The sequence below is a fragment of the Myodes glareolus genome, chromosome 8 (assembly GCF_982192425.1).
Source record: "Myodes glareolus chromosome 8, mMyoGla1.1, whole genome shotgun sequence".
In the NCBI taxonomy this organism is placed as follows: domain Eukaryota; kingdom Metazoa; phylum Chordata; class Mammalia; order Rodentia; family Cricetidae; genus Myodes; species Myodes glareolus.
The window spans coordinates 89,259,729-89,285,688 of NC_142033.1; the positions used below are offsets into that span (position 1 = coordinate 89,259,729).

Here is a 25,960-nt window from a genome sequence, read left to right on the forward strand (position 1 = left end):
CATAAAACTACCAGCACACTAACCTTTTGAAATATTTTTTAAACTCAAGCCAATTCTGAGGATAAATTCTATGTTTACTCTCAATTTAGGTTCAATTTACTCATTTTTATTTTGTGTGTGCTTGTGTGTCTGCACCACGTGCCTTTAAGTGTCTAAGGAAGCCAGACTAGGACATCAGAAATGGAGTTACAGACAGCTGTGAGCTCATGGGGTGCTGGGAATTGAACCTGGATCCTTTGGAAGAGCAGCTAATGCTCCTAACTGATGAGCCAGCTCCAGCCCCTCGTAATGTATAAAAACTTAAAATAGCTGAAAAGGAAAAAAAAAAAAAAACTAAAAAAAACCTGATGGCACTTTAAGCTTAGCCTCTTATTTAATAAAGCAAGTGAAAATGTGTATAGCCTTTACAGGACAAGCGGCAAATTGTAAAAATGGGCTGTGTAGGTGGCTAGGCAAAGTGCTTGTTATACAAGCAAAAATACTCGCATCTGGACCCCAGCGCCCACGTAAAACAACAGGTATAGTAGCAACACAGGCTGTACGCACTGGGAAGGAGACAGGAGGATCCAGTCATCCTAATCAATCAGTGAATTCCAGGTCAACTAAAGAGGGAAGCCATCTCTAAAGAGGAAGCGTAGAACGAGAAAGATACCTAATGTTGACCTCTGGCCTCCATAAGCATGCATCCCTGTGCATACATACATATGCCACACAGACAAACGGACAAACACACATACAACTGTCAAGTTTTGAAGTGTGGCCTTATATAAGGAAGTCTTTTCACTTTTTATTTATTTTATCTATAATAATGTTTACCAGATGCATGCAGTGCCCTTGGTGTGAAGAGGGCACAGGATCCCTCTAGAACTGCAGTCATAAATGGCTCCAAATGGAGAACTAGAAAACCTGGGTCCTTGGCAGGAGCAGTCAAAGCTCTAAACCACTGAGTCAACACTCCATCCCAGCACTCAGGAGGCAGAGGCAAGCGAATCTCTGAGTCTGAGGCCAGCCTGGTCTACAGAGCAAGTTCCAGGACAGCCAGAGCTACACAGAGAAACCCTGTCTTGAAAAACAAATGGAACAAAACAACACACACCAACACATACACACACTAGTGTTTGCTAAATTGATTTTCTTAAAAATTAAGCTTTACTTACCTTGAGCATACAAAGTCAGAACTGCCTGGATGGCTACATACACACCAGAAAATTGGTAAGTTTCAAACATTACCTGAAAATTGAAAGGAAAAAAGGGAGGTGGCTTATACAGAAAACTTTATATCTATTTATACACTTCCTTCATGCTCACATGGCAGATCAGTTGATTAAGATGCAATCCAAGGACCCCGAGGAATCATCTATTCTAACGAGTTGTTCTTGCCCTTATAAAGCATACCTTTGATTTCAATTATTAGGGCAGTTTTAGATACATGCATGCATGTGCCTGCAAGCATATATGCACTGAGTCAAGTCCTAGAGCATTTGTAGTTGCTACAAGCAAAGATTTCTGAATACATTAAAGTCAGTGGCTAATCAGCATGAAAGCAAGTTTCACACAAAATTTCCTAAATTGATATCCCTTTAAAAAATTTCCTGCCTGGGACCAGCAAGATTGCTCAGCCAGTAAAGGTGCTTGTCTGCAAGTCGAACAACTTGAATTTGAGCCCCAGGACCCACATGGTAGGTAGAGAGAAATGATTCTCGTAAGGTACCCTTTCACCACCATATACACAGGGTGGCAATCCTTCATGCCTGTGCTAGCTCGCATGTGCATGGGTGTGTTCTCTCTCTCTCTCTCTCTCTCTCTCTCTCTCTCTCTCTCTCTCTCACACACACACACACACACACATTAATATATATATATATATATATATATATATATATATATATATATATATAAAATATCTTCTTGGGACCAGAGAGATGGCTCAGCTGTGAAAGGCCAAGTTCAATCTCTAGAACCCACATGGTAAAAAGCAAAAACCAACTCCCCAAAAACTGCCCATTCACGGACATTTATACATAAACACACACCACATAAATAATAAAGAGGAAAAGATATCTATTTATTTTCCCCAAACTAAGTCAAAACTGGCTCTATTCTCCCCCTCCCCCCAGTTAAAAACAAATAATAAAAGGAATAGAACTGGGGATGTAATCCAGACGAAGAGCTCTTTCCAGTTTCAATGAGACTCTGTATCTGACTCCCTACCAGTGAAATGAATGAATGGTAAAATGAGGTGTGATGTGGGATTCCCCTTTGTATGCTATGAATACCACTGGTTAACAAAGAATCTGTCTTGGGCCTGGCAGGGCAGAATACAGTGGAGGGGGGGGAAACTAAACTGAATGCTGGGAGAAAGGAGGAGGAGTCAGAGAGACACCATGAAGCCACCAAAGGACAAAGATGCAAGCTGCCAGCAGGAATCTTGTCGGTAGGCCACGAGCCTCGTGGTAAAATATAAAATCATAGAAATGGGTTAAATTAAGATGTAAGAGCTAGCCAATAAGAAACTAGAGCTAAAAGGCCAAGCAGTGATTTAATTAATACAGTTTCTATGTGGTTATTTTGGGGCTGAGCAGCCAGAAACAAACAAGCAGCCTCCTACTACAGAGGTGAAGACAAAAATTAAAACACTAAGTTGTAAGATGTAGAGACTGCTCAGTTGCCCAGCCCACTGCCTCTCTATTTGAGTCCAGACTGTAACTCCACTTCACACTAAACTACACTGAAGGGAGGTATTTTCTTGGGCCCTCCCTGGCCATATCTGCATTCATTCTCAGCAGTTCACATCAGCTGAGAAAAATCTTAAATGATTTCTTTTGGTCTTCTATTGTAATCACTCACTGACTGATAGGGCTAGCACTCTGAATATTTAGATATTTAACAATTCATTGCAATGAGAACTATACAGAACTTCAATTTTACAATTTTGGAATATTCTAACACTCTATTCCAACAACCCTAATAAAGTAATGCTGTGTGTGCATATACGAACAAAATGCAAAGCCCTCCAAAGTCCATTATTTAAATCAATAACAAAGTTCTCCTGCCTGCCCTCACCTCAGTAGCCTTTTTAATCTCTTTCTCTGGACCCCAGCCTTATCTCCACTGTCTCCTCCCACTTCTTTGGTGAAAAGTATCATCTCAAAGACTTCCTAGTTTTTACCTTGAATCCCAGATTGTTGTACTGAATTACACACACAGGCTTTACGATTTTTCCATTAGTCTTGTTACTTTCTAATAAACTACTTAATCTAATCACCTAATCTTTGGGGAGGGAGTGTTCTCATCTACTAGCATATACATGTTGACTGTCCTTATTCAAAATGCTTGAGACCAAAGAGATTTCTGGTATTTGCTTATTCATTTATTTATTTATTTATTTATTCATTCATTCATTTTACTGGTTTTTCGAGATAAGATTTCTCTGTAGCTTTGAATCCTGTCCTAGAACTTGCTTGTAGGCCAGGCTGGCTTTGATCTAAGAAGAGATCCACCTGTCTCTGCCTCCCTGAGTGCTGGGATTAAAGGTGTACACCACCACCACCCAGCTAGGATTTCTAATTTCAAATTTGGAATATTGCGTATTTATCAGGTGAATTCCCTGATAATATTCAAAATTTATGTTACAAAATCCATAATTTCATAAGCATCATAAACATGATCAAAGCATTTCAGATGAGCAACCGTCAATTTGTAGGAAATGCAAAACAATCAAGATCTAGGGAGAAATGATTACTTTTATTTATCCTTAGTAGCAGAAGCAGCAAGAAGAAAAAAAAATCCTGATTTAATATTCTATCACAGAGGTACACAAGGATATCCAGCCCATCAAAAACTTACCTCTACAATCTTCTCTCTGTTTTTGGTTGGGTTCATGGGAGGCTCTGTGAGTAAAATCTTGCAGTTTCTGGTGTCTATGTTCAGCTTCTCTGGTCCGAATGTGTAGTCCCACAGGTGCTTCATGTCATCCCAGTTCCGCACGATGCCGTTTTCCATTGGGTAGTTAACTTCCAGCATGGAGCGCAATTCACTCGCCTCATCACCAACCATAAGGTCCTACAGGATGGGACAACAACGCTTTAAAACAAAGTTTTATGTAAAGAAGCTTTAGAAAACTATATTCCTGGATTTTAAAAACTCGAGAATAACTGAATTTTAACTTTTCTTGGACTTGTAGATCAAGTATTTTATTCCAAAGCTAACACTCTTTTCTTTCAAGAAAGATTACAAAATTCAATCAATACTTTATGTACTATGTATTTAAATCAATAAATTGACCTTACCTTTAATACATGTTTCCGAAAGAAGAGCATAAGCACAAACAAACCCCACATTTTCATATTTGAAGGGTTTTGTATGAGGTTTCATCTGTTTCTTTTGCTCAAATGTTCAAAAAATAAGTCCTGTGATATGTGAAATAGCACATCGGGGGAAAAAACTTGAAAAATGCTCAATGAACACAAGCACATTTCTTTCTACTACCAAAATGATTTATATCAACGTAGATGCAAAAATCATGATTGTTCATTTCTCTATAACAGTGCATTACTTACACACACCCATTAACGGACTTCACAAATGTATGCATTAAAACAACTCCTTCAAAGTTCTCCCATGGGCCACATTTTTAATCTTGAAGTGTAATACTGGAAATGAATGCTATCTTTCATGAAGCACAATACTCATAACCTGTCTTCAACCAGAGCTGAGGGAGACCCACATAAAAACAACGCAAACAGTATCTTAATATTTAAATGTTTTAGAAATCACCAATCCAGATATTATTTCTACATTAATAAATCCAATTAAAATTTTGTACCAGAAATAGCTGTTTGGTACAATAAAAGTTTAAATTATGAGGAAATGAAGAAAAGAAACTGTCAAACTAACATGATTAGATGTAAAATGAAGCTTTTAAAAACTATGACCTTTAGGGGTGGTAGGGTTCAATCTGCAACGCCAGGGATAACAGAGAAAAAGACTGGCCTAGAAATGTCCCAGAAAAGTAATTTTAAACCTGAAAACCACGATAAGCAGTCTATTAAAAGTCAGATTTCTGAAAGATACACTAATGGCAAAGGAAAACAAAGTTCACTAAAACTTTCTATAGCAACTAATTTCTTATAAAGTCAGTTTTCCCAAAATTAACACTTAAGTTCCTTGACTATTAACTACTCAGAATCTTCAGGAAAAAAAAAATGGAAAACTGGAAAGATCTATACTTGTGAACTCTGGATACAGGCATGCATGGTGAAGTATTTAGCGAGAAGTATACTACTATCTGTTCCTTAGTGAAACATCAAAAATAAACAAGAACAAAAAACCAAAACAAACAAACAAACAAAAAAACCTAGGGCATTTTGATGGATGTATAGGTATGTAGTTAGCCAGAATAATAAATCTTTTGTTTCTGAAAGAGGGTCCATCTATGTAGTCCTGGCTGTCCTGGAACTCTATATGTTAAACATGCTGACCTCAAACATACAGAGACCTGTCTGCCTTTTGACTCCCTCGTACTGGGATTAAAGCTGGATTGAAGGTGTGTGTCCCTACACCTGGTTTAGAATAACAAATATTAATACTGAAATCTAGGTGATTGATATATCGAGAGTCTGTAAAACCTGTTTAACGTAGTTATATGTGTTAAACAAAAATTTCTTAATTAAAAACAGAGAAAAAATCTATACCTGCAAATATATATGCTATTTTTAAATATTAAGTATAATTTCATACCAATTTTTGTTAATTTGTTCCTATGATAAATGAATTTTTTATTATACTATAAAAGATAACTGAGTTAGATAATTAGTTGATTGATAGTTACTATTCAAGCAATTTAGAGTAAGTATAATATAATTTCAACAAATTAAACTTACTTTTATTCCTCTGAAGAACAGGGGTTTATTGATGAGTGGTAATGGTGGCGCATATCTTTGATCCCAGCACTTGGGAGGCAGAGGCAGGAGGATCTCTGTGAACTCAAGGCCAGCCTGGTCTACAAAAGTAGTTCCAGGACAGCCAGGACTACACAGAGAAACACTGTCTCAAAAAACCAAAACCAAAACCAAAACCAGAGGCTTATAGCAACTCAAAATAAAAGCTTCATGAATCTCCGTCTAGGGTCACAGATATTATAAACCATTAACCGGAAGGGACATCTGACATTGAGTTTAGTCCCCTGTGAACGAAAAGGGACATTTAAAAATTGAGATGTATGAGTTCAAGGGACTTAGTGAAAAATTTGTTGATAAATTGTTTTTTAAGCCCTCAAACAGGCCAGGGATGTTACATAGCTGGTATAGTGCTTGCTCAACATGAATGAAGCCCTGGGCTCCATCCCAGTACGGCCCAGTATCAGGTACGAGGGCACACTGTAATCACCGAACTTGGAAGGGACAGGCAAGAGATCAGAAGTTCAAGGCCAGCTAGAGATATCTGAGACTTTGTCTCAAAAAACAACCACGAAAAAAAATTTAAAAAACAAACAAACAAAAGAAAAAAAAAACAGAAGCAACGAATGGCAGGTATTGTGGTACACACTTCTAATCTTAGTACCTCAAAGGTCTAGGTAGGAAGATGAAGACTGTCAGAGTTCAGGCTCAGCCTGGGGTTGCATAGGAAGACCAAAACACGAGACAGCCAGGAGTAGTGGCACAAGCTTCTCAAACGAGTGAGGCACTGGTCTAGAGTCAGTTCCAGGACAGCCAGGGCTACACAGAGAAATACTATCTTGGAAAACCAAAAAACCTTTCAATTTCCAAATGTCAAAAATGCTACTAACCCAGCTGGGCGGTGGTGGCACACATCTTTAATCCCTGCACTAGGAAGGCAGATCTCTGTGGCCTGGTACTGATCAAGTTGGTCCAGGATGGCCAAGGCTGGCTACACAGAGAAACCCTGCCTTGAAAAACCAAAAAACTAACAAACAATCAAATCAAAGAATCTTAAGTTCCCTCCTCCCTTCAGAAGCAAGCAGGAAATGTTCAGAGTAGTCCTGAAATTTTACTGTTGCCCACCACTGGACTTCAAGCCTAAACCTCACCTGGTACTTAGAAACTCACAGGAAGCCGGACGATGGTGGCGCACACCTTTAATCTCAGCACTAGGGAGACATGCGGATCTATGCGGATCTCTGTGAGCTCGAGACCAGCCTGGTCTACAGAGAGTGAGGTCCAGGACTGGCTCCATAGCTACTGAGAAACCCTATCTTAAAAAAAAAAAAAAAAAAAAAAGGGGGGGGGGGATAAAAAAGAAAGAAAAAGAAAAGAAATGAGGGGGAAAAGGAACTGAGACACTGGCGACAATCATTTATTTAGAATAAATTATATTTGCCAAGAATGATTCTGAACAATGTCACTCTGAACTAGAAGATAGAAAAACTCCAAGCTTTAAACCACAATTACACCCTATAAGGAAAGTCTCTGTAATCAGGGACATGCAGGCTGGAATTCGGAATACAGAGTGAAGTTACATCTCCAAACACGTTCTTTCTCTTCACCCAGCATACTGAGGATTTTACTTTTATACTGAAAGAATACCAATTAGATATTCTATTCCTGATTTAAAAAGAACTTTAAAATTATGCCTATACTATTCTCTACAAGTACGCCCTGTCTAAAAGTCTCTTCAGTATTTAAGACAATGCATGCTCTTTTATTCAAAAAAAAAAAAAAATTCCAGACTTAAAGACTACCACAGAAAAATGTAATAAGAGTCAAATGTCTGGGACAGGCCCAGCAAGCCTCTAGTTTGTTTGTTTGTTTGTTTGTTTGATAGAAGGAGGTCTATTCATGGTAGTTATTCATTGGGGGGGGGTTACTTGTGGAAAAGCCTGACAGGCCTGTAATTTTTTCTTATTTAGTCTCAGATAATGTCAAACCTACTCATCAGCAAGGATGACATGGAAACAGATTTTATTACTTTTTTCACTTATGATTCATGTATAAAATAAAAATTTACTCAGTTTATCAAATACATATATGTTATCATACTGGCTGCAAATATATGCATTCAGTATAATAGACAATATACAACATCAGTCAATAAACTTAAATCCCCAAATGTAACAAATTCACCCGTTTTCTATCTGTATCACATAGCTACTTCATTTCTGTATTATGCACACCACATTCCATTTTAATTATAACATTCATCTACCAAAAAAAAATAAACAATTCAAAACTATGTTAGTAATTAGTTCTTGTTTGGTTCATTGTATGCAATCAGGAAAGTATAGAACTATTAGTTGCTACAAAACTGAAGAAATAAAAAAGGTTAAAAATTAAAGTACTTAAAACAAAAATATGGATTTCCCCCTCCCCAATACTAAAGGGACACAAAACAACAACTACTGTCCCGCCAGGCAAAAGTGGAAAACAAACAGAGCATGTGTGTAACCTCACTTACCATCTTTTTGTTATTCTACTTCAACAGGTCAAGAAAGGTGAAGAAAGAGAAGGTAGAAGCAAGAGTCAGAAAAGGCCTACATAAAATCCTCACTGAAATGTTTAAACATACAAGCAACAGAGACAATTAGGCTGAGGTCAGATGCAGTACTACTATATCTTATGTGTTAATTATCAGGGCCAAATGAACACGGACAGTAATTACTTCTAAATGAAAATTAACTAGATGATTTAAATTTTCATTGTCTTAGTCTACCATCACATTTTAGCTAACAAGACTTACAAATATAAGTCAATTCACTAAGCACGGGTCTTCCAAAAATTATTGAACTTTGAACTTCAATTAAGAAAACATGGAAAAATACATGATCTAGCTCAGTAAGAATTTAGTTCAGGTGTGTTTATCTAACTAAGCCCTAGTAGTCAAGTGAAAGAAAAGCAATTTAACTTGAAAGGCTTCAAAGACAGCAGCGTGAAAAGACCTGAGGTAAACACAGAATGACAAATTATATCAGCAATTGCTACTGGAGCCGTCCCTGAAAAATGTCTCATAAGAAAACTATTGATTTTTAACTACTTGGCCTTTCTAAGAAGCAAGAAAATAAGAGAGAAGAAATGTGTTGTTGATGTTGTGTTGGAGACTAAAAATGACTATATATATATATATATATATTTCTCTGAACTTCAAAAATGCTATCATCCATAAAAATGTTTAAAAGCCAGATACTAAATAAAACGCATTATTTAACTCAGTTTTCCCTCATCACATTACTAGCTGAATTTCAAGTTGAACTTCTTTCAAGACAGAATTTGCCAGGCTTCCTGATTCAAGGTCAGCCAGGCTATATAGTAAGACTTTATTTCCAAAAAAAAAAAAAATAAAATAAAATCCAATCAGAATGAAAATCTATGAAAAGAAAAAGGAACCCAACAAGATTTCCCTGCAAGGCCTATCCTAAAATGTCTTATAGTGAGTGAACCACTTAGTTGTTGAAACCTACCAAAGCCAGAATTCACTTTTAGGTTTTTAAAACAAGCATAGACCCTAAGTTTCCATGTGAATTTTTACCTATTATGTAACTCAATCCTCTGGCTCCCACAGTAGAGACCTAGAACACAGGAATCTCTATCGTCCATTACACCTGTCACCTTTCTTAGCACTCAAACAAGTGTCCCAGCATCCTAACATCCTAACTCTTACCAAAGGCTGTCCAAACAGGACCAAACAACGCTATTTAAAAAAAAAAAGAGTCTCACTAAAAAAGCCCCTAAATTCTACTGTTTTACATCATCTGGACCCTGTTTATCTGAAAAATGTTCTTTTAATTATTCTACTTCTTATAAAATAATGTGATTCCTGCTTGATCTCTAGTTCAGAGGTAGAAAAATTGGTTGAGTCTCTCATGCAAAGTACTTTGGCTAATGGCAACTTGCCCTCCTCTTCCATTACAGTAAGACAAATAGTGTTAAGAACACATAAGGATCGACCTGGCTTCCTCCTGCACTATGAAAATCAACTGTAATAGTGAGAAGAGGAATCAGTTCTAGACTTCTGGGTTTTTCCCTGACTGACTGCTTAAGAGTAGGAGCCTATGGGAACATGGAGAGAAAAGCCCCAAGTCTCAGGGACACTAAGATGACTAATATGTATAAATTTTTTACTTAATTTTAAAGCTGGTATTTTATACTCCAAATCGTAATGGCACCATGCTATACATAAAGTAAAAGATAAAATTAACTTCAGGGGTCTTTCTGCCTTTGTTGAGGTGTTGCTATACATTACAATTACGAGCAGTTCTCTTCTCTTTTCCTACATTGTCCTTTACACTACTTAATTCAAAGATCACTTCACACATCCTCGTGGTTATTTAGCAATGAATAAAACATTACCTTGATCTCAATGTTTCCCACTTTGGTGGTTGATCTGATAATAGGTCTTCCAACCAAAGCTGGGAAGATGTGTTCCGGAAAGTTAGAGCCTGCATAGCCACACTTCACAAACTGGAATGAAACAGTAAAGAGTGGGTTAGTAGGCAAGCATTTACTATGGGTATTTAAAAACAGTATCAGAAGACATCAGACCATCCACAGTAGTTACCTACTCTATTCTTAGCATCATCTCTTATTCTCCCAGGGCACCAAGTCCTTCCAAACCTTGTATTCATTAGGGTTATTATTGCTGTGATAAAACACCATGACCAAAGTAACTGGAGGAGCAAAGGCTCACACTTCCACATCAGAGTCCATCACTGAAGGAAGTCAGGACAGGCACTCAAAGAGGACTGGGACCTGGAGGCCAGAGCTGATGTAGACCATGGAGGAGTGCTGATACTGGCTTGCTCAGCTGCTTTTTTAGAGAACCCAGGATCACCAGTTCAGGGGTGACACCACACACTAGGCCTTCCCCCATCAATCTCTAATTACGAAAATGTCCCACAGGCTTGCTGCCCACAGCCCAATCTTATAGAGGCATTTTTTTCCTTGTTTGCTTTGAGACAGGGTTTCTCTGTGTAGACCTGGCTATCCTGGAATTTGCTCTGTAGACCAGGCTGGCCCTGAACTCATAGAAATCCACCCTCCTCTAACTCCTGAGTGTTGGGATTAAAGATATGCACCACCACTGCCCAGCTAGAGGCATTTTCTTAACTGAGAGTCCCTTCTCTCAGCTGACTAGCTTGTGTCAAACTGACATAAAATTATTTAGAACAGCCAGGCGGGCAGTGGTGGCACACGCCTTTAATCCCAGCACTTGGGAGGCAGAGACAGGTTGATCTCTGTGATTCAAGGCCAGCCTGGTATACAGAGCAAGTTCCAGGACAGGTTCCAAAGCTACAGAAAAACCCTGTCTTTAAAAACTAAAACCAAAATAAAACAACAACAACAACAACAAAGCAATCCACTACCTAGAACAGAGTTCATATTTAGTTTTGGGGTAACTACTTCCTAAGTGTCTCCAGAGGGTGAAGTGCTCAAGCAGGGAGCTAAACTGGTGGTTCATGCTGGAGCCTGACGCCTGAAAGCAGCTGCAGCACACAGTGCTCACTCAGAACTACTTGGGAATAGACACATTCACTCAACAAATTCTAAGTAATTTTTAAAAGAGAAATGATAGAAAATGAACATAATAAAAGCTTCGATTCAGCCCGGCAGTGGTAGTACACACCTTTAATTCCAGCATTCAGGAGGCAGAGGCAGGTGGATCTCTGAGTTTCAGGCCAGCCTGGTCTACAAAATGAGTTCCAGGACAGCAAGGGGTACACAGAGAAACCCTGTCTCAAAAAACAAAAATAAAAGAAACAACAAAAGTATCTTTGATTTGAAACCAGGCTTTTAAAAAAAATTATTTTTATTCCACATGCACTAGTGTCTTGATGAAGATGTATCTGTATGAGTGTCAAATCCCCTGGACGGTTGTTGCAAGCTGCTGTGTGGGTGCTGGAAATTGAACCTGGGTCCTCTGGGAAAGCAACCAGAGTTTTTTAACTGCTAAGCCATTTCTCTAACCCCTAAAATGTTGATTTGTTTTACTTTCTTGAAGTGCTAGGGATAGAACAGAGGGTCTCGTGTGTGTGCGTGCATGTGTGTGTGCATGTGTGTGTTTTAATTTATTTATTCTGTGTTCTACTTGCATGTATGTCTGTCTGCAGGCCAGAAGAAGGCACCAGATCTTATTACAGATGGTTGTGAGCCACCATGTGGTTGCTGGGAATTGAACTCAGGACCTCTGGAAGAGCAGGCAACCTCTCCAGCCCTAGGCATGTGTTCTGACCACTGAGCAACATCTCCAGCCCGAAACCAGGCTTTTAAATATCCATTCATTTAAGCAACCCCATCTTCCAAAAATGAAAAAAACCAAATTGATATATGGACTAACATGTGTATTTTCATATATAAAATTGTCATGTTAGCTATTTTCATTTTAATATTTGGTAACACCAGGTAACCATTTTATATTTAAGTAGGGACCTTCTCCAAGGAGTATATCAGTGATTCTAATAATTCTTTCATTTTACATGTAAGAAACTTTGCAATCTAGGAGAATTAGTAACCACAGTAAAACCTAAAATGGAAAGTTGGATATGGGGATTCATGTGCTGTGATTACAGGCATGTGCCACCATGCCTGGCAAAGGTCTCTTTCTCTTGGTTTCTCAAGAGGGTTTTTCTGTGTTCCTTTGGAGCCTGTCCTGAAACTCACTCTAGACCAGGTTGGCCTCAAACTCAGAGAACCTGCCCCTTCCTCCCAAGTGCTGAGATTAAAGGTGTGTGCCACCACCACTACCCAGCTTCTTTCTGAGAAGCTTTTTTTTGAGATATAGGATCTTAGACATGTTAGGCAAATATGCTCCACCTCTGAGCTACAGCCCTTGATATATTTTTCAAGAGCATATATTGCACCAAGGTATGGCAATGCATGCCTGCAATCTAAGTACAAAGGAAGCAGAGACGGGAACTACTGAAACTAGTACAAGTTCAAGGCCACCCTGGTCAACACAGCAATCTCCAAGTCAGCTAGGGCTCAGTAAATTGAAAATGGGCCAGGTGGTGGTAGCGTACGCTTTTAATCCCAGCACTTGGGAGATAGAGGCAGGCAGATCTGTGAGTTCGAGGCCAGCCTGGTCTACAGAGCGAGTTCCAGGACACCCAAGACTACTACACAGAGAAACCCTGTCTCAAGTGAGAAAATAAAAGACTGAAAATGAGCAGACATTGAGAGGAAACGACAAGTAAAACTTTCAGGCTAGGAGGATGTTATGATTTGAGGACGGACTCCCTCTACGGGCTCATGTGGTTGAACACTTGGTTTCCAGCTGGAGGTGCTGTTCTTAGGTAGACGTACTCTTTAAGGTAGGACCGAGAAAGGAAGTGGGTTATGAGAGGCAGGTCTTAGCGGTTAGAGCTCAGACCCACTTCTGGCCATCTCTCTCTCTTCCCCCATTTCCTGGTCTACCAAAATGTGAGCAAGCACCTCACATTCCTATAAACACAAACTAACCCTGCCATCATACAGAATGGGCAGAATTTCCTTCTCAACTATGAGCCAAAATAATGTATGAACATCTTCACTGTCTCTATAGCAGCCCTTTTGGAAATGATGAATCCCATTAAATTATAAATAGCTTCCCTAGAACATTTTGCTATCCAGAATTTTGTCTTTTTAAACAGAACCTTACAAAAATGTTAAAATTATGATTTAAAGTGGCTAAAAGTAATCATGAAAAATGTCTGAAACTAAGAATTTCAGATCCTCAGCACCTCCTTAATCCCTACCATCCATTTATATTTACTTTCAAAACCTACGTAAAACAAACTATTCATGAGTTTTATTCCAAACTCACAAAGTTTAATCCTAGCTAGTTCACTGTCAGGCATTCTCTAGGTCTAGCTACACATTTCTAAAGCATATTATTGTTCAAGTTGGTGTAATGGTGTTCGGCCAAAATTATCTCAGGGCCTGAACCTAGAGGCCTGTAGGACAGATAAAAGCCTGGCTCGAGTTCGAAAGACAGTCTTAAAGCTATCAAGGGGCAGGGGGGTGTGAAACAGCAAAACCTAGGTAGCCGCCCCTCCAGCCAGAGAGAGGGCTTGGCTGTCTCTCATTGGCTGGAGGTACCCCCACATCACACGATGACACTTAACCCATATAAGCTGATGCTCACAGTAATAAACTGAGCACACTCACCTTTCCCTAGGGAATAAGGCTAGGGAGGCCTGGCACAATGGCACATATTTGTAATCCCAGCACTTAAGAGAGCCATGAGTCTCAGGCCAGCCTGAGCTACATAGTGAATGCCAGGCCAAGCAAAGCTTTATTCATAGTGAGCCCTTTGTCTTAAATAAAAATACAATTCCTCTTGGGTTACCTTTGAAGTCATATGTCATCAGAAACCGTACTTGGCCATCTGACAGAGGCCAAGAAGTGAAACTGAGAGTATACGTTCAATCCCAAAGGAATGTTAAGCAGAATTCAGGAACACTAATTCATGTTCCCGCAATGTCATCTCAAATAATTGATTAATGTGACCTAGAAAGACTTTCGGGAACAACTACTTCAGAGCAAAGAAAATAGCATCTTGCTGGGTGTATGTAGTACCACATTCAGAGTCCTAATACTCTGGAGGCTGAGGCAGAAAGACTGCAAGTTCAAGGCCAACCTGAGCTATCACCCTGTGTGTGTGTGTGTGTAATCTCATTCTTCTCCCAGAAAGACTGCAAGTTCAAGGCCAACTTGAGTTATCACCTCACCCTACCCCTGGGTGGGTGGGTATGTGCGTGGGCATGAGTGCAAAATCTCATTCGTCTCCTAAATAAATCATTACATTTCTAAATGTTGGTATCTCTTAATAGAGCATGGGCATAAATTCAGCATAAAATAAATGCAGCTAAAGAAAAAAAAGCACCAGCTGCTTTTCCTAGAGGACTAGGGTTCAATTCCCAGCACCCATGTCTGTAACTTCAGTTCCAGGAGATCTCTTCTGGCCTCCATTGGCATCAGGCATGCCAGTGACACCCATAAACATAAAACAATTTTTTAAAATAATAACAATTTCTTAAAATTTTAAACTGCATTTTAAAAACTGTGTGTGTCCATACATTGTTCCCCTTCTCTATGTGGGTCTCAGGAATCAATCTCAGGCTTGGCAACAAATACCTTCAACTGATGATCAGTTCAAGGGCCCTTAAAGTTCTTGAGTATATTTTAAGTGGAAAAACATTTTCCAAGTAGCCCAGAAGACACAAATTGAGATCCTGAAGCCACAGAGACAAACAATTATCAGCTACTAGCACTGCTTTACCAAACACAGGAGGAGGAAGAAAAGTAGACTTCAAATTAAAGCTACTATAAATACGAAAAAAAAAAAAGTAAGTACTTAATAAGAAACTATTCTGGGGGTGGGAATGTAGCTCATAGAGTGCTCACGCAAGCATGGTGGCACATGAGAGATGGAGGTGGAGGATCAGAAGTTCAAGGTTGTCTCAGTTACGTGGTAAACTAGAGGCCAGCCCAGATCCTTCTTTCAAAAACAAACACCAACAGCATCTACCTACTCTTAACCTGTCTAAACAGTAGCTTGGTGGAAGCAGATGCTGTCTTAGAATCCAGTGCCAGCATTTCTATAAGTTATGAATTCCTTATAGAATAGTAAAAACCATAGTATTTCACATTATTTCAAATCTGAATGCATTAAGCTCCAAAAATATCAAAATAATCCAATTCAGCAACATGAAATTAATAGGCAAGCTAAACTCAAAACATTCTTTTCAAGGATCATGATATAACAAAATAGAAGGAAAATATTCTTTCTTGCTACCTCTCTTGGTATCATTTTAATCACTGACATTTCTCCTGCATGTCGATCAGTTTAAGACTGGTTACTTAGTTCTATGTGCACAGGCTGTGTTTAAGAAGCAGATTTTACCATATATAGTTTCTTCCTTGTAGCGCTGTGGTTTGAACAGGCTCTCTACTTCCTGCTGAGTCATCAATTGGTAAGAGGTACACTGTTCCTTAAGGCAAAATCAACAAAAGACCTGTCTACATTTGATATCAAAGCAACTTTTTCTTTAAATAAAAAAGATTCAAAGCTGGGCACACCCCTTTAATCCCAGTTCTCAGAAGGCAGAGGCAGGCAGACCTCTGTGAGTTTGAGGCCAGCCTGGTCTACAGAGCAAGCTCCAGGACAACCAGGGCAACACAGAGAAACCCTGCTCTAAAAACAAAACAAAAAGATCCAAAAACATTTATTTATTTTTAAATATTTTATTAGTTTTTTGAGAATTCTGAACATGTTTTGATCATATTCACCCTGCTGCCCCCAACTCTGTCTCAGATCCACATCCCCTTCCCTTCCCACTCAACTTTATCTTTTTTTCCACCAAGGCAAGTATGTTCAATTATTCTTGGATATACAGCCTTCCATAAGAATGTGGCCAACTTATCAGGTGCTACATTATTAGAGAAAATGGTCCGACTCTCTCCCCACCACAGCAGCTAAAAATTCCCAACATCTCCTTGCCTTGGGGTGGGACTTCGGGAAATTAGCATCCCCTCCATGCAAGAATCTGGCCTTATTTGTGCTGTCACAACTGCTGAGGTCCGAGTGTCCAGGAGTATTGTTTCTTGTGGTGACCCACTGCCTCGGGCTCTTCCTTCCACCACCTCTTGTGCAATTATTCCTGGGCCTCTGAAGACCGGGTATCACTATGTAGACTGGGCTAGCCTTGAATTTGTGATTTTCCTGCTTTAGTGGCAGCCAGCAGGATTTTCTTGTCTTTTGAGACAAGGCCTCACATAGCCCAGGCTGATCTTGAATTCCTCATCCTTCTGCCTCTCCACCCCAAGCACTGGAATTGCAGGCATGCTCCATTACACTCACTGGGATTTCTAAACTCTCATTTGAGCTCATTCATTTTGTATTTTTCCCGTTAATAATTGGTGGTGTTTGTATTTGAGGCCAACGGTTGTCCTATTAGGCCATTGCCTTTCACAAGGTAAAACTCAAGTTGTTTTGTTTTTACTTAAAATATTCCTAAATTAAACATATAAATTAGCAGAAGCCTGATAGATTATAATCAATCACAAATGTTAATTTTAAGTATAACATTCCTCTAGCACTATAAATGTCTAAGTACAACCATTAAACTTTATTAAGCATTGTGCCAACAATATGGCAGTCACTTTGGAGATCTGCATTTTGTTGGTGAATGCAGTCACTGTTGGTGAGTTTATATTGAAGTTTGGTAACATTATATATTAACACCAGGAACTTGGACTCAATCTGAAAAGAATAAAAATTCACAGCTAAAGAGGTATCCTGACTTTTGCCTAAATGGCTACTTTTAGAAGCCCTATTCTAGAAAGAAGTTCCTTTCTCTGGGCTACTGCAACAAGAGTCTCGTGGGTAATGGAAAATAGAGCAGGTCTACCATCTAGCATGTGATCAAAAGAACACACCTACACTTCCAGAATCCAATTATGGGCCTGCGAGAGGGATTAAAAATTTTAACATCTCTTGGGGCTAGAGAGATGTGGTTAAGAGCACTTGATCTTGCAAAGGATCTAGGTTTGATTCCCAGTACATACAGGGCGCCTCACAATCATCCCGTATCAGAGGATCCAACCTCCTCAAGTATCAGGCTCACATATGGTGCACATACAGACATGTTGTCAAAACACCTACACACACAAAAATATAACAAATCTTAATTTTTTTTTTAATTTAACTTCTCAGGGTTGGGGGATACACCTCGGAAAGAGCATTGACCTCCTGTGTCTAAATCCTTGGGTTCAATCCCAGCATCATTTAAAAAAAAAAATCAACCTCTCAAATAGTCCACATTTTAAAATCTACAGTATACAAAAGATAAATGAAGCCACCATTGATTCTTCTGCAACTATCTCCCATGTACAGGGATTATAGGTACATGCCACATTTGGTTTGTGTAGTGCTGGAGAAGGACCCCCTGGTTTCTCAAACATCAGGCAAGCACTCTACCTTATGAACTAATATCTCCAGTCTCCGGTCCATGAGTGTGTATGAGGGTTCATGTATAAGAGTGCAGGTGAATGCATGCTATGGTACCCATTGGACATCAGAGGACACGGGGCATTGGTCCTCATCTTTCACCTTGATTGAGACAACAAGGTATTTTGTTGTCCACTGCTACATACAAAGCACCAAGATGACTTCAGAAGAATAAGTAGCTAAGAAACAAAACACAGACTCTAAGCAGCTCTTAGTCCTCAAATATTTTTTAGAAACACCACAACTTTCCTAACAGAGACATGATTTAAGTCAGGGCTATATATGAGTATATAAGATTACCAGAGCTATTTCATTCACAGCCACCAATATCTACAAAAACTATGGATAGTTTATATATAACTACAAGAGTAATATCAAAACAAAACCTTTTGTTTGAATCAATTCCTTTCATTTATGCCAAAGTAACTGATCTTTGTGCCCTAAGAATTGGATTTAGGAAGATGACAACGGGCGTCTCACTATGTAGAAACGGGGATCTGCCCGTCTCTGCCTCCCAAGTGCTGGCCTAAAAGACTATGCACCACTGCAGTCTTTTTAACAACATTTTAAAGACTTAGTTCTATTTTAGTTGTATGTGTGTTTAACTGGCTTATTTGTATGTGTACCACATGTGTGCCTGGTACCCACAGAAGCCAGAAGAGGGCATTAGATGCTCTGGAACTTAAGTTACAGATGGCTGTAAACCGCCGTGCAGATGCTGGGAGTCAAACTTGGGTCTTCTCCAAGAACAAGTACTCTTAACTGCTGGGCCATCTCTTTGGTTCTAAAGTCACATTTTTTTTAACAAGCACTTTTATAAGACTCTTAGGAAAGTTTAAATGTTTATAGTTTAGTGTAAATATAGCGCAACAATACATGCTTTGTTTAAAAATTTTTTCTCCTGATAATTTAGAAGCTTTATTAGAAGCTGGGTAGAATACTATCTAGCTTTCCTCACTGCTTTATCCTTTATCTCAAAAAATGAGGTGCATTTTTTGCACCTACATGAAGTCTGTAAACATAAATATCTGTAATGAACACACATAAGTGAGTTTGCTTAAAAACTTTTCCGCTACTAAATCTTAGGCATATCACCACAGCAGTGGCAAGGCTGTCCTTCTGAATTACGATATTCTAGTCCAATTTTAACTTAGCTTAAAAGAAGCTGGTACAATAATTGTCAAAGAATGGCAGTGAATACCAGGTCCTTTCCCCCCTCAACAACCTGACTTCCAAAGTGATAACTCAAGAAAATCTTTAATTTGTATGTCACATTTGTGGCAAAGGAGAAATGAAATGTCACAAAATGTTGCAACACTAAAATAGTTATAAATCACTAAAGAATTCATTCAAAAGAAACATTTTCATCTTCAAAATTGGGTCTTTGAGGCCTTTTAATGGGGATAGAAGGAAATCACTTGCAAATAGTTTTCAAATCAGTGATTTAGTCTGATTTTGACAATTTTAGAGTCTTTAAGTTTGTATCCTGCACTTAAAAAGAAAAAATATATAGGAAGGAAGGGACTAATCCACTTCTCACTAGAATTAACTGGAGAGGTCCTAGGTCTAAGTCTTCCCATAAAGTCGACGATCTAGGAGAGGCTGCATGCAGAGCAAAAGGTGAAGAAGGAGCTGCCGACCGTCCCTCAAAACCCACGGGCGGCAGGGGCAGCCCACACACTCTCCGGGGGCAGACGGGAAGCCGAGGGCTAGGGCCGCGGCTCAGGGCCTGACAGTACTTCCCCTTTTTTCTGCGGAACCCGTTTCCTGCCTCGCATTCGGCATCTTCAGCTACACAGGAAGAGGAAGGCCGCTGGATCTTGTCTGAAAGACAGACGAGGCTCGGAAATGGAGACCTCCTCGGCACCCAGGAACCGGGCCCACCGCCACCCAGACCCACACAGGATCACGGTTCTCGGGACACGGGGCGCCGGCGGATGCTCGGGGGCGTGGGGGAAACGGCCTCGCCGCCTTCGGCTGCACTAAGGGCAACCTTGCCCCCGGCCACCACCCCCGAGAGCCGCCCGACCGCCCGCGCCCCCGCCGGCGTCCCCCCCCCCTCCCCCGAGAACCCGCCCGCGCGCCTGCCCGTGCCCCCGCTGCGCAGCCCCGCAGCCGAGGGTCCACGCGCACCCCGCACATCTACGCGGCCGCCCAGTCAGCTCTTACCCCAGTGCCGTTGTCGCACACCACCACCTTCCTGCCCTGGCTGTCCATGGTTCGCCCTGGAGAGCCGCCGCCCGGCTTGGCCTGCTTCCTCCTCCGCGAGGCCCCGCCCTCGGCCCTTCGCTCCGCCCAAGCCGGAAGTCGCCGCCCGGCAGCCGCGCCCAGCGAGCGGCGACTGGCAACCGAGAAGGCCAATGAGAATCGGCCGGAGCCGGCGCGCCCTCTCGCCGCGCTCGCATCCGGCCCTGCGCCCGGCGTGCGGGGCGGTGGCCGGGTCCCAGGTGTCTCGGCACTAAGGGCGCGGCCTGGCTGGCTGTCGCCGAGGCGGGCCGGTGATGGAGCGCAGGTGTGCCGCGGAGCGGGGTGGAGCAGCCGGCTGGGAAGCCCGAAAGCCACCTGGAACTCCCGAGGCGGGATGTGTCACCGCTCCTAGGCCTTGCCGGATACACCTATACCTGTTTTCAGCCTCGCGTTTGCTCCATCCCTCCAGCTGCAAATGCAGCAGCACTGCGGGATCCTTTCGTGTCTTCCGGCTTCACTGCTTTCTCACTTCCTTCTTTCTTCTAACGGGAACTCGCTTTGTTGCCAGGAGCTGGCCACACATTCATTCGTGACCCTCCGTAGCCTCCCTTAGAAACTGGGACGAGTGCTACTCGCACTTCTTTAAAAAAATAAAATATGCGCGCACACACGAACGTAGTCTCGGTTTTTAACTCAGATAACTTCAAGCCGGACGGGGTGGCTTTAATTCCAGGACGCGAGAAGCAAAAGCAGGGTTGGGGACAACCTGGTCTACATAGCAAGTTCCAGGCCAGCTAGAGCTATATAGTGAGACCCTGTCAAAACGAAAAAAAAGAAAAAGAAAAAAAACGAATAAAACTCATTTGGCTGAGCGGTGGTGGCGCATGCCTTTAGTTTCAGCACTCAAGGAGGCAGAGGCAGGCGGATCTCCTTGAGTTCGAGGCCAGCATGGTCTACAAAGCTAGTTCTAGTACAGCCAAGGCTACACACAACACACATACAACTCTGTCTCAAAAAAAGTTTCATTTAATTTTGTTTTTGTTTTTTTGTTTTGTTTTGTTTTCTGAGACAATCTCACTGTCTATTCTTGGCTGACCTGGAGCTCTGACTCACAGAAATGGGCCCCCCTCTGTCTTCCAAGTGCTTGGATTAAAGGCAAGCAGCACCGTGTCCTGTACAACTCCACTTTTGATTCTGGCCCTAACAGTGAAATGTTTGGGGTATACTCAGGACTTTGTGCAGGGGCATAATAACCTCTAAATGCACAGGTGATTGTGACCATTCTGTGCTCAGAACAAGTGTTAGCTCAGTGGTAGCTTCTGAGCCTGGTTCTCATTACCTGTAATATCTACATCTGTGACTGCCCTTGTTCTAAAACCCAACTTGTTACAGTTTCCTAAAGATTTTGGGCACAGCCAAACTGGTGGTGGTCTCTGCACTAGCTAAATAGGGAATGATGAAGTTTTTGCTTTTTTAATTTCCTCCTTGCACAATATAAATTGCAAGATAGTAGTGTATCCTATTTAATTAAATTTTAGGCCTAGCACTCCCTTAGGTTGCTGGGTAAATATGAAAGATACCCTACATAACCTTACTGGCAGAACTTCTCAAATTTCATGGTTATGTTACATATGTTACTACCTAAACTCAAGTACTTATTATTGATGCTTAGTGTTTCCAAGTTTAATATTTTATGATTGGGTCAGCAGGATGGCTCAGCAAGTAAAAAAACCTGCTTGATGACCTGAGTTCAATCCCTTGGACTCACAGTGTATATACACACATATGCATACACACACACACACACAAACCTCAAGGACATATAGAATCTGGATGTTAAAAATAATTTGCAATTGAAAGGAGAACAAAGGACTAGGGCCAGAGTTCAGCTGTGAAAGGCTGGCCTGCCAGGCACGGGGCCCTGGGTTCCATCCCCAGCCGTCAAACTACTCAACTCCCCCAGGAGGCTGAGGCAGCAGAAGAGGAGGAACCCAAGGTCTGCGGGGGCAGAGATAAATTTAAATCTCTGATGGAAAATGAAAAAGAGACTTTCCATGGCCAAGCCTCCCGGCAACAGCCTGTGAAACAGCTTTTCATATGTTGTTTCAAGGCCTGGAAGTCTAGCTAGCAAACAGCTAAATGTGATCTTGGTAAAAGAAAAAAAAAAAAAACAGCCAAGAAGACTGGGCTCAGGCCCGCTCTGCCTACCTCTTCTGTCTACTTTCCCCTGGGGTTCCTGGGTTTTTTTGGGGGGGGGGTTGTTTTGTTTGTTTCCGAGACAACTCTCACTCATATCCCAGACTGGTCTCGCTAGGCAGCCTAGGCTGAACTCTCAGCCATCCTCCTGCCTCATACTCCTAAATTTGAGGATTATGGGCACACTCTCCGGGGGCAGACGGGAAGTCGAGGGCTAGGGCCACGGCCCAGGGCCTGACAGCACTTCCCCTTTTTTTCTGCGGAACCCGTTTCCTGCCTCGCATTCGGCATCTTCAGCGACACAGGAAGAGGAAGGCCGGTTTTGTTGAGATAGGGTTTCTCTGCGTAGCTTTGGCTGTCCCAGAACTCACTCTGTAGACCGGGCTGTCCTCGAACTCGGAGATCTGCCTGACTCCGCCTCTTGAGTGCTGGTACTAAAGGCGTGCACCACCACCACCCCAGACACTCTTTCTCTCTTAAGCTGTAGTCATCACAATATTTTATCACAGTAACAGGAAGAGTAATTAAGACAATGGCCATACGTCCATGGAAATTGCCTCCTACAACTCCTGGTGAGTGAAGCTGTGAGCCTTCCCCCTCTCTAACTTCTGATCCCACTTTCAAAAAGGAGAGGAGGTAGAAGTTAATGCTCTTTCTCTAAGTAGCAGCGGTTCTCAACTCCTGGGTTGTGACCTCTTTGGAGGTCAAACAACCCTTTCACAGGGGTGGTATAAGACCATTGGAAAACATAGATATTTACATTACAATGCAGAGCAATAGCAAAATTATAGTTATGAAGTAGCAACAAAAATAATTTGATGGTTGGGGTCACCACAACATGAGAAACTGTATTAAAGGGTTGCAGTATCAGGAAGGTTGAGAACCACTGCTATAAATGGAAAAAGAAAAAAAGAAATAAATTTATTACCTGACAATGCTGAAGCAGGCATGGACAACCCGTATATGGGGGTTCTGGGGAATTTGAGAATAGTGGTTTCATGGTCTAAGTTGATGACCAGGTCTCTTCGTCAAGAAAGCACCAGATGTTATTACAGATGGTTGTGAGCCACCATATGGTTGCTGGGGATTGAACTCAGGACCTATGGAAGAGCAGGCAGTGCTCTTAACCACTGCGCCATCTCTCCATTTCATTTTGGCCCAATGGTGTTGGTAGTCCACTTTCCTCCCTAATTTTGACTGTTGCTAAAGCTCCTGACAGGAAAATCTCACTCCCTGTGTGCTCAGCACGTGGAGATGACTGTCTGATGGGGGCTTCCAGTCCCTAAGTGACGGGTGGCACTGTCCCAGGTGCTCTGCCCGCCTTCTAAGCTGTTACAGCCCAACCTCCTTAGTTTGCATTACTACATTTTCTGATGCTGGGGGATTAAAAGTAAAACACAGATGATTTAAAGTATGTGAGAGGAGGCTGGGGATATATCTCAGATAGCAACAGAGTGTGGATGAAGCCCTGGGTTAGATCTTAGTACAACATAAACTGGATATGGTAGCACACACATGTAAGCCCATCCCTTGGGGACGGAGGCAAGGGGACCAGAAGTTCAAAGTCATTCTCTATATAAGAAGTTCAAGCCTGCCTAGACTGGAAACACCCCCACCTCTGTCTGTCTGTCTCTCTCTCTCTCTCTCTTTCTCTCTCTCTCTCTGTGTCTCTCTGTCTCTCTGTCTCTCTGTCTGTCTCTCTCTCTCTCTCTGTGTGTGTATGTCTCTCTGTCTCCCTCTCTCTCTGTCTGTCTGTCTCTCTCTCTCTGTCTGTCTATCTGTCTGTGTCTCTCTCTCTGTTTCTCTCTCTCTGTGTCTCTCTGTCTCTCTCTCTGTCTCTCTCTCTCTGTCTGTCTCTCTGTGTGTGTGTGTATGTCTCTCTGTCTCCCTCTCTGTCTGTCTGTCTGTCTGTCTCTCTCTGTCTGTCTCTCTCTCTGTGTGTCTCTCTCTCTGTGTCTCTCTGTCTCTCTCTGTGTCTCTCTTTCTGTGTGTGTCTCTCTCTGTGTCTCTCTCTGTCTCTGTGTCTCTCTGTCTCTCTCTCTGTCTCTCTCTCTGTCTCTCTCTCTGTTTCTCTCTGTCTCTCTCTGTGTCTCTCTCTCTGTGTGTATCTCTCTGTCTCTCTGTCTCTCTGTCTCTCTCTGTGTCTCTGTCTCTCTCTCTCTCTCTCTCTCTCACACACACACACACACACACACACTATCCGTGGAGGATATGGGTAAGCTCTCTGCAAATATCCCTTCCTAGCTAAACAACTTGAGCATCTGTGCATTTGGTGTTTGTGGTGGTTTGAATAAAAATTTGAGTGTTTGTTTCCCAGTTGGTGGACTGTTTAGAAGGATTAGGAGGTGTAGCCTTATTGAGAAGAAGTGTCACTGAGGGTGAGCTTTGAGGTTTCCAAAGCCCCATGCCAAGGCAAATATTACTTTCTTTTTGCCTCCAATTAAATGCTTTCTCTTATAAGAGTTGACTTTGGTCATGGTGTTCCTTCCCAGCAGTTGAACAATACCAAACACAGGGCCCATGTGAGGAATTTAGCAAAAGATGCTTCTCAGCGTCTGTTTCAGTGAAAACACTTAAAACCCAGTCTTTTTAAAAATAATTTTTTTGTATTTTTTGTGCATTGGTGTTTTGCCTGCATGTCTGTCTGTCTGTGTGAGGGTGTCAGATCTCCTAGTACAGGAATTACAGACAGTTGGGAGCTGCCATGTGGATGCTGGGAATTAAACTCAGGTCCTCTGGAAGAGCCATCAGTGCTCTTAACCAAACCCAAACCCAGTCTTTTAGTAAATATAGCATTGGTTATTTTTAGCTGGTTACCAGATTTCACAATAGAGCCTTGGCTGTGTCCCTCTTACCTAACTGAAATGATGTATCCTGTGATCAGTACCTCCCCAGTTCCCCTTCCACCCCTGGAAAACACTGTTCAGTTCTCTACTACCAAGTTAGAACTTAAAATTTTATTACATTGACCACACATAAAAATAAACTTTATTACAGTTGACCCACACAGAGGTGTTCACATGCCTCCCCACCCCAGTGTCTGGCTAGAGTCTGGCGTACAGCTTCAGGGGCTAATGGAGATCTGATCACCCAGCCCTTCCAGGCAGCTGTGCTGAGTAAGTTACAGTGTAAAAAGAGAAAGAAGATAAACACAGGAAACCAGAACACAAAACAGTGCATTGAAACATTGTTGGTATTCCTGACCTGTGACTAGGGTTAAACTTCTCACAGAAGCAAGAACATTCCAGGCTTCTGGCCAAGACCGAGCTGATTGTCAAGGGCAAGACGCAGAGCTGATACTTTCCCAGCAGTCTCCGGGACAGCCTGGCCAGATTCTGTCTCCTGTTCTCATCACACTGAGTTCTCATCACACTGACAGTCCGACCTACTATATATTACTTTTCTGTTGCTGTGCTGAAACACCATGACCAAAGCAATTTATAGAACTAAGGTCTATTTGGGACTTAAGGTTGCAGAGGGATAATGGTCTATAATGGTGACGGGTGGTAGCAGGCATCACTAGGTGGCTGGACTAGCCGCTGAGAGCTCACATCTTAAACTACAAACTGAAAGCAGAGAAAGCATGCTAGAAATGGTCAGCTTGAAAACCTCAAAACCGGTCTCCATACCTCCTAAAACT

At 41.6% G+C, this 25,960-nt stretch overlaps 1 protein-coding gene across 1 annotated transcript in view; it reads right to left on the reverse strand.

Annotated features, from left to right (window-relative positions):
• Actr2 (actin related protein 2) overlaps window positions 1-20,256 on the reverse strand; it is a 42,296-nt gene extending 22,040 nt beyond the window's left edge. The window contains exons 1-4 of the mRNA XM_085692249.2: window positions 20,107-20,256; window positions 10,302-10,412; window positions 3,847-4,062; window positions 1,158-1,230 (exon numbers count right to left, since the gene is read on the reverse strand). Of these exons, the coding sequence (XP_085548375.1) occupies window positions 1,158-1,230; window positions 3,847-4,062; window positions 10,302-10,412; window positions 20,107-20,154 (448 nt within the window). The 5' untranslated portion in view covers window positions 20,155-20,256. The remainder of the gene's footprint in view (window positions 1-1,157; window positions 1,231-3,846; window positions 4,063-10,301; window positions 10,413-20,106) is intronic.
• Between the last annotated feature and the right edge of the window lie 5,704 nt (window positions 20,257-25,960).